This window comes from Echinops telfairi, unplaced genomic scaffold (assembly GCF_000313985.2).
Source record: "Echinops telfairi isolate 266 unplaced genomic scaffold, ASM31398v2 ScPeMD7_6;HRSCAF=24_1, whole genome shotgun sequence".
In the NCBI taxonomy this organism is placed as follows: domain Eukaryota; kingdom Metazoa; phylum Chordata; class Mammalia; order Afrosoricida; family Tenrecidae; genus Echinops; species Echinops telfairi.
In genome coordinates, this window is record NW_022103903.1 from 22,129,767 (window position 1) to 22,139,625 (window position 9,859).

At 43.5% G+C, this 9,859-nt stretch overlaps 1 protein-coding gene across 1 annotated transcript in view; it reads left to right on the forward strand.

The window, feature by feature from the left end:
• Positions 1-5,953, forward strand: part of CMSS1 (cms1 ribosomal small subunit homolog) — a 477,754-nt gene extending 471,801 nt beyond the window's left edge. The window contains exons 9-10 of the mRNA XM_045286233.1: positions 3,851-3,939; positions 5,660-5,953. Of these exons, the coding sequence (XP_045142168.1) occupies positions 3,851-3,939; positions 5,660-5,743 (173 nt within the window). The 3' untranslated portion in view covers positions 5,744-5,953. The remainder of the gene's footprint in view (positions 1-3,850; positions 3,940-5,659) is intronic.
• Positions 5,954-9,859: the final 3,906 nt, after the last annotated feature.

Consider the following 9,859-nt stretch of genomic DNA (forward strand, 5'->3'; position numbering starts at 1 on the left):
ACCATCAGCTTTCTTCACCACATTTGCTTATGCACCCGCTTTGTCTTCAGCGATTGTGTCGGGAGGGTGAGCAGCATGGAATCTTGCAACTTTTCTTATCCCTATGCATCTACTCCTTCTGTTCTTTACAAACTGAAAAACTCAACTGAAACAATAAAAACAAAAAGAAAATATGATGGTAAGGGTAAAATAATAACAAAGAGATAAAAATACAAATAATGACTAAGAAAGAAAAGCCCACCATGAATATTTAAAAGGCCAGGGAAGAAATTTTTGTCATGGAACAAGCAAGAAATACTTGCACCTAGAAGTATTGGATTCAGAGGGAGGTCAACTGATGGAATTCTTTATAAAACTTAAAGGACTGGAAATGAGAGAGCGAGGCTTTTTGGTGGCTACAATCTGAAGGTAAGGCTTTTCAGAGGTAGAAGATCTTTCATTGGTGTTTGACATTGAGGAGGATTAAAATAGACAGGCAGATGTACATATATTTATATGGTAATAAAATGAGATTGTGAACAGGCTTTGGGCCTCTGCTCAAGCCCTCTCTCAATGAAAGAACACTTTGTTCTAACAACTTGGTATTCTGTGATGCTCACCCTCCTGGCACAATTGCTGAAGACAAAGTGGGTACACAAGCAAATATGGCAAAGAAAGCTGATGGTGGCCGGCTATCAAAAGATATAGTGTCTGGGGGTATTAAAAGCTTGAAGTTAAACAAGCAGTTATGTAGCAGAGAAGCAACAAGGCCACATGGAAGAAGCACACCAGCCTGTGTGATCTTGAGGTGTGTACAGGATCAGGTAACAGGCACCAGAAGACTCAAAATGAACAAACAAAAAAACAGATTGTTAAGAATGAGGGGGGCTGGAGCAGAGACCCAAAGCCCATCTGTAGACAATGGGACAGCCTCTCACAGAAGGATCACAAGGAAGGAATGCGTCATCCAGGGTGCAGTTTAGCTCCAATGAAACACACAGTATTCCTCTGGTCCCTTAAGGTCCCTCACCTCAACTATCATGACCCCAATCCTGCCTTTCAGTTCTGGCTAGACTGGAGCATGTACACTCCAGTTGTTGTTGAATCTGTTGTCTATCTCCCCGCGCCCCCCCCCCCCCCCCCCCCCCCCCCCCCCCCCCCCCCCCCCCCCCCACCACACCCCCGCTTCTCTACAATATGTTTTTCTTTTCTTTCTTTTTTTTTTTTTTTGAGGAAAGCATTCAGAAAGGAGAAAGCCAATGTGCATGGCATATTTAGACTAGACAGTTAATAGACATTTGAGGTCCCAGAAACCAAAACCCACTCCATCAGAGTTGATTCTGACTCAGCCACTGTATATGACAGGGCAGACAAAACTTCTCCCTACAGTCTCGGAAGCTGTAAATCTTAACAGGAGCAGACAGCCTCCTCTCTCTCCATGGAGCAGCTGATGGGTTTAAACGGCTGACCATGGAGTTAGCAGCCCACCACCTAACCTCCAGCAGCCCCACTAGAGCCCCTTGATGTTGAGGTTAAGTGTCCCTGTTATGGACTTAAACTTATCCATTCAAATCCACCGCTGACTGGCTGTGTGGACCTTGGCAGCAAGTTAGGTAACTCTGTAAAGCCTAGTTCTTTATCTGAAAAACAATGATAATATATAGAACCCAATTTTCTGGCTTGACTCAATTCTGTGAGCTATAGTAGCAGGTGATCCAACTGGGGGGAAAAACAAGTCAGACTATGAAGGGGAAGAACCCTGCAAATAAGCTGAGGAGTTTTGAAGTAGGTTGCGTGGATATAGCCAGGCACTGACAGATAAAGACCAGATCAAAGAAACCCATCATCCTTCCATGAGACAGAGTGGTTAAAGACTGACTGGGCACTGGATGAGACCACAGGTGGACTCAGCTTGCTCCTGCTTCCCTTACTATTCTTAGCCTAAGGAGTCACTTCTCCCCGTCCCAAAATCCAAATGGTTGTGTCACCTGCCACAGGGCCACTCTTCTCTTTATTTAAAAGACACCAATGGAGAAAGGAAATGAGACTAGCTAGAATGTTGAAGTTAGATTTCTTCAGAGTTCAGAATTAAATGTGAAGGCTTACTTCATATAGGTAAAAAAAAAATGCTTTAAGAGTTGTGGGGGTTTGGGGTATTATTAGTTAAAATAACTTTTACTTTCTGACTCAGGTTGGATAGGTGGTTTCATATTCTTTTAAGCACATATATCACAGCTATTAAACTATACCCAAAGGCAACAGTCTGGGCACTCTAGAAGCTGGAGAGCTAGTAAATTGAAACCAACGGCCTATAGCTCCATCTATGTAGTGGTTGATGACTTATGAATGAAAAACAAAACTCACTGCCATGGAGTGGATGCCAACTCATAGCGACCCTAGCAAAATAGAAAGCCCATTCTTTCTCACTTGGAATGGGATGGTGGTTTCACGCTGCAGTTAGTAGTCCCGTGCATAACTACTACACCACATATTTCATATAAGCCAAAGACATCTAGGGCATTGGGGGCTGTACCTAAGCAAAATTGTGTTGTTTTAATATCGTAATGAAGACTATAGAGCCTTCAAAAATGAACTTTAGAGATAATCCCTTGTTAGGTAATCCTTAAATATATTTCATTTTTGTCTTTTTTCTATGCATTTTTATAAAGCAGAGATTATACTCTGTATCTTAATACTGTACTACTTACCTCTTTTTTTAATTTAATATAGCTCAGGAGAAATTTCCATGGCATACTATATCATTTTCATATGTAACAACTTCATGATATTCTACTACAAAGTTATGTTATTTGTTACAATTCTATTATGGTAGGATATTTCAGTTATCTCCATCTTTTGCCACAACAAATGATCATCTTTGCATCTGCTGTTTTTCTTGGGCTATGTCCTAGAAGGGAAGCTATTTTATCAAGCAAGAAGCACACTAAAACTCTCCTTCTACTATGCTTCATTGTCTTTCAGAGAAGCTGTACTTATTTGCTTCCCACTGGCAGGAAATTAGTTTTAAGGGAAGGCTCTCAACCCATTGTCTTTCTCAATTCATCATTTTGGTTTTAATTTTGAAAACAGAGTTGAAAATACGAGACATTGCAATTTGTAAAAGCATGAGTGAGTATTTGCGGGTAGCGAGGAAAATCCTAAAGCAACCACAGCACAAAGTAGTGGGGCATTTCTGCAGTAGAGGAAGAGTTCTGCCACCGTGTCCATGGGTGATGTGGGTGTGCTCAAGACGGGGAAGAGCACGAGGAATGGGAAAACGAGCGCAGTGAGGACCAGACCATGTGTGAGGTCCCCCTCCTGCCCTCACAGTCCACATTTGCCTTCTAGACAGATGAGGAAAAGAGAGTCCTTAATTGACTGACCAGTCTCATCCAGAGTGGCTGACTTTGACTGGAGCCTCTTCATTTGAACTCCCCCTTCTGCCTAAAATTAGTCACTTCCCCCCACCCACCCCTGTTCCCATCCTTCGGCCTCCTCGCTGCCTCGGAGTCAAGGCAACCCCAATGGGCTTCATCCCTCTGAAGAACCACCACCCAAGGCTGCAGGCGCTATCTTATCAAATCACTGTCAAGAGCAAGACTTCACCCTCTTTGAGCTTCAGGAAATCGAAGCTTAGCAGGAGCAGTTTGTCTGCTGTCTTCAGAACCACTGATAGGGTTGTTGGGAGAGCAAGTCTCTGAGCACTGCATTTGCTTCCCATCAGGCCAGGGCCACGTGCTGAGATGAGTTGGGGGGGTGGGGGGTGGGTAGAATAGCCAGGGAGGCAAAGCCACCAGGAGAATAGAAGATCGTTTAAGAAGCTTAGGCCATGAGGCCTTTCCTACAGCAGCTCTCTCCCTGCCTCTTTCAGGTCGCCTAAATTTGAACCCCTTAAAGTTTCTGGTTTTTGACTGGAATTGGCGAGATCAGAAGTTGAGGAGACTGATGGACATTCCCGAGGTACTGTCTACCCAGAAATTGCCCTTAATCATTTGTGTCTTACCCCCCTCCCCCATGTGAACTTGAGTTCGAAGGCAGTAATAAAGCCTTTGACATGGGAAGCCAGCACATTCTAGCTTTTGAAGTGATTTCTATCTTAACTCTGAGGTAACAATTATGGGGGGCCTCAGCCCCTAGCACATAACTGTCAGGTTCTCTCCACGTGTTTGATAGCAATTGCCTTTGCTTCTGTATTAAACGGCCATTGACCTCTGCTTCACTATAGATCATCTGTACTTTTGAGAAGGAAGAAAACTTGGAAAACTGGGCACATTTGCTCTTTCTTTTCAAAAATGACCCTCTTTCTTTTTTGCTTCAGCCTTACACATGAACTCTTTGGAAGGACACAAACTGCCTTGTGTATGGTCCACATCGCCATATTCCCCCAAAACCTATTTAATTTAGACAACTATTTGGATTTTTGTGCAGTGGGGACATTTTTCAGTGTCTCGGTGAATTAAAAGTGAAGGAGTGAGTGCCTTTGTGAACATGGTATTAGCTCACAGATGCAAGAACATCTGTTATGACCATGATGTGAAACACTGCTTTTCCACCCACCATGCTGGGTCATTCTGGAGCTGACTTTCCAGTCCCCCTGTTGGAGAGAGAAGGGTTTGCACAGTAATAAACATGGCTGCCAATCACCGACCTGGAATCAATAAGGGCAGTAACTATTCAAGAAGCTTGGAAATAATGCTTTCAAACATGCTGAATGAATGGATTTGTCATATAAAACTATACAACCTCAGGATAGCCAAGGCTGATAATTAATCAGGGTGGCATATCGGACATTGGTGCAGGTTAAAAGATAATTTGCTTAGTTCCCTACACAAGAGGGCTTCAGAAAGTTCAGAGACAAACGGAATCCAGAGATAATTGAATTTTTCACCAACTTCTTGAAACCACCTCTTTAGTCTACACATATGTCCACCTGAAATGACTAGTTTTTTAAATTGGTTTAACCACTTGATGTTAGGTAGATGAAGCTATGCTTGCTGATTTCAGTTATCCTGTTAAAACTAAGTAATCCTCCATTACTTTTCTCATTACAATAATAGATAGAAACAGTTTGTTTTTTTTATCTTGTTTGTGACCCAAAATTGTCTTTATTATGTAGATATCATTGTTGTCATCATTGGTTGGTGCCAGCGAGTTGGTTTGAACTCATCGAGACCCCACTATGGTCAACGGAGTGAAACACTGGCTGACCCTGCACCATCCTCACAATTGTTCTCATGTTTGAGCCCATGTTGCAGCCACTGTGTCCATCCATCTTGTCGAAGGCCTTCCTCTTTTTCTCTCCCCCTCTAGTTGACCAAGCATGATGTCATTATTAGCAGCCATCAGAAAGCATATAAAAATACTACATTGAAATATGGTATATAGTCTAGGTTATAGAAAGCGCACTTTAGGTACCTTGAAATCCCTTCTGTAGGGGTTTTCTTTTTAATGACGGCAAACAGAAGGGCAATACCGAAACTGATGTTTATGTAGTACCTCCTTCTTGGCTTATGTAACTGTTACCTGTGCATCAAATATGGTTTAGAACTTTTGCCCTTCTTTATTCCAGTCACATTGGCTACAGAAATAACAAGGTTTCTAGAGGGTTGGATTCATTTATCAAGACCATCTTTTGTTGATCATACCTCTCCCCCCCACCCCCTGTTTTTTTCTCATTTAGATAAGAAAGGAGGTTTTTGAACTTCTGGAAATGGGAGTACTCAATCTGTGCAAATCTGAGTCGTTGAAGCTGGGCCTTTTCTAAGGTTGGGTCCAAAGGCAGATCCTTGTTTCACTTCTCTCTTGAATGGGCCTGGCCCACCTGGAGCACTCAGTAAATGTCAGCTTGTGTTTTATCAACAGCGTCACCAATGGATCGCTGGGATGGTCTCGTTGGAGATTCTCTGCCTGAAATCAATGTCTTTTTTGCTAACTCCCTTCCTTGCCTAATAAAATGTCCATGGTTTGCCTGAGATTCTTATCGTGTGCACTGGGTTTGTCTCTGACCAACTCACCTCTGATGCAATTGTGCAGGAGAATGAGAAGTGCAGTGTGGGGACCTGAACCCTCAGAGCCTCTGTCTTGGCATCTGTGTAATGGGAGTGATCTTGCACGGGAGCAGCAGTGGTCCAAAGAACCGTGGGTGTAAGTGGTCCGTTGTCAATAAATGAAATACAGCTCTAGTACTCCTTTTTGTTGCAAGAGTAGCACAAAGAATTCCCGTATACCCTTCACCCAACGTTAACGTCTCATATGACCATCGCACAGTGATCAAAACTAAGAAATCAACACTGGTGGGATGTAATTGAACAGCGGACTTTATTTGTATCCACATCCCATTTTTCTGCCACTGGTGGCCTTTTCTGCTCAGATCGCATGTTGGCACTTTTCCTGAGTTTGCTCACATCGCTCACAGTGCCCTGACCTTGTTCTTCACGACCTTGACATGGATGAGTATTTTAGAGAGCATCTCTTGATTTGGGTTTAAGCTTTATGCTCCTTTGATCAGAATGCCACAGAGTGACATGTCCTTCTTGATGCATCATATCCCAAACCAAACTCACTGACATCCAGTCAGTGCCAACTTAGCGTGTTAGACAGGGTTCTCTAGAGAAATAAAACCAGAACACTAATAATTTTGTATAGAATTCGATAGCTAGATCGATCGATTGATCGATAGAGAGATAGAGATAGAAAAGAATAAACAGTTAATTAATCAATAAAGCAGTACACATGGGTCAGTGCAACTCACTTCCATGGGACAGCTAGTACACCGGCAGTCCTTCAAGTCTTGTGCGCCACGGGGTAGTCCTCCATGGAGCAATTCAGGTTATCCGGCCACAGGCAGCAAACAGCAAGCAGGTCACCAACAGTCAGCCAGATGACGGTCTGAGAGTCCTCAGCCCTCAGCTCAAGAGATGTACCTTCCACTAGCATGGTGAAGCAGGTCTTGAAGGAACCTCGAGTTACAAGACACAGTCCATGGGTAGGCGTCCTACAAATAGTGTAGCTTGCAAATTGAGGCAATAAACGAACAAGGCAGCTGCAAGAGAGAGCGAAGCGAGGCTCGCTGAGCTATTTGTCTCTCTGCCCTGCAAACAATCTCACATGTGTTCATTGGCCATGTTGGCACAACAAACCTACTTATCACACTTAGGGTAACACTATAGGACAGTCAGGGTAAAAAAAAATGAATGCTATGTCTTATTGGTTATGTCAACCTTAATCACTTGGTTCAGGCGTTATCTTTCAGATGCTCCACTATAAAGTTACTATTTTAAGAAAAAAAATACTTCATAAATCTAATGATTGAACTGTGTTCCCCCCACCAAAAAATGTTAAAGTTCTAATCCCCAGTTCATCTGATTTTATTTGACAATTTGGCATGTCTTGGCAATATTACAGGCCACCACAGCCTAGCGACATCACAGTCAAGCGGGGAGGGGGCAAGAGGGGGTCACACAAATTATTTGGTTTCCCAGTGCATATAAAAATTATGCTTATACTATATCGTAGCCTCTTAAGTGTGCAATAGCTTGAGGAAAATTTGTAAATATCATGAGAATTACCAAAATGTGACAGACGTGAAGTTAGAGTGCTTGCTGTTAGAAAAGAAATATCACTCACAGACTCGTTCCACACAGAGTTTTTAATGTTTGTTAAACATTAAAAAAAATTAAAAACCACACCCTCCCTACCTGGGAAGTGCAATAAATGAGGTGTGCCCGAGCTTGGGCCAGTGGCAGATCCCTGCAGCCCCTCCAGTGACCATCCTTTCTCCCCTGAGGTTGCCTCCTCTTTTTTCTTAGAAACCAAATGCACAGCTTTGCTCCCCCATGATGGAATCCCTGCCACCTTGGGAACCTGTGTTAGACAGGGTTCTCTAGAGAGATAAAACCAGATTGCTAATAATTTTATAAATATATATTTAGATAGATAGATAACACAAGAAATAATCAGGTAAATTATAAAGCAGGTATGCAGATAGTTAGATATATAATACAAGAAATAGTTAAATTATCAAGCAGTAAAAATGGCTCAGTACAATTCAAATGTGTTAGACAGTTGTGAGACACTGGCAGTCCTTCAAGTGTTGAGGGCTGCCAGGTAGTCCTCTGTAGAGAGATTCAGGCTATCCCGGCACAGGCAGCAAACAGCAAGGCAGGTCACCAAGTCAGTCTCCAGCTCAAGAGATGTAAATTTCAATTGTGTGGTGAAGCAGGCCTTAAAGGAGCCTCAAATTACAGCAACACAGTCCGCAGGTCAGGTGTCCAACAGGTAGTGTAGCTTGCAAATTGGGGCACAGAATAAGCAAGGCAGCCGCACACTGGTCTGATAATCAAAGAGCGAGAGACAAGAAAGGTGAGGCTCACCGAGCCATTTATCTCTCCGCCCTTCAATTAATCCCACATGTGTTTATCAGCCAGGCCGATAAACTAACTACCTCAATCCACCCCATGCCAACCTGGCACCTGTACAAAATTCTCTAGCCATATATAATTATATGATTTCTGGACATTGATGAAATCACACTTATACTTATCATAAATCATCTATCATACATATGAATGAAAACACACTGAGTCCAATTGTATCTGATATATCATACCTGAACAAAGGAAAGGTGTGCAATAGGCACATAAAAAGAAAATACACTGACAATTACAAACCTCGGTTTTGCAATTGATCGCGTGGTCGTAATTGATAGGTAGAACTACCTCCTTCTACTACCCATTCTGTATTACCTTTGCCCTCAGCAAGTACCTCAGCTGGCTGTGGTTTTTTGCCTGGTGAGGTGACCCAGACCTTCATTCCTGATGGTCCGGGTCATTGTAAGTCCTGTCAGGATTGGGTTGCTGTAATTTACCATTTACTTTAATCACAGGGCATGGTAGCACTAAGAGTCGGCCTATGGGATCTCCTGGATTCAAGGCATATTCTTCTTTACCTCCATTATGTAACACCAGTCCAATTTCTCCTTGCTAATCAGGATCAATCACACCACTCAGTACAGTGACACCCTTCCTGATCTGTTGATCCAAAGGCATAAGAAGCCCAAAGTGGCCAGGGGGCATTCTCAGCTGCCAGTTCAGTAGAATCCGTGCTGTGTTTCCGGGTGGGAGAGTTCCTTCCTTTGGGACCAGGACCTCCAGGCCTGAGGAACACAGGGTTGCTGGGACAAGAAGCAAAAATGCTGCAAGTGGATCACTAGGAGTAATAGTGAATGGTTCCACTGTAGCTTCCACCCCTTGGTTCCTGGACCCATGAATTCTGGGTATTGGAGACACAGCACCATATATTGGCCACTGGTTTAGAGCATATACAGCTTCCTGGAGAACATTGCCCCAGCCCTGCAAGTTGTTGCCACCTAGGTGGCACCGTAATTGTGTCTTTAGGAGCCCATTCCATCGTTCTTTCAAGCCAGCAGCTTCAGGATGATGAGGAACATGATACGACTGGTGGATTCCATGGGAATGGGCCCATTGCCACACTGCATTTGCTGTGAAGTGAATTCCTTGATCTGAAGCATTGCTATGTGGGATGCCATGTCAGTGGATGAGGTATTGTGTAAGTCCACGAATCGTAGTTTTGGTAGAAGCATCGCATGCAGGGAAGGCAAATCCATATCCAGAGTAGGTGTCTATTCCAGTAAGAACAAAACGCTGTCCCCTCCATGACGGAAGTGGTCCTATGTAATCAACCTGCCACCAAGTTGCTGGTTGATCTCCCCGAGGAATGGTCCCATATCTTGGACTTAATGTTGGTTTCTGCTGCTGGCAAATGGAGCACTCAGCAGTGGCAGTGGCCAAGTCAGCCTTGGTGAGTGGAAGTCCATGTTGCTGTGCCCATGCATAACCTCCATCCCTGCCACCATGTCCAC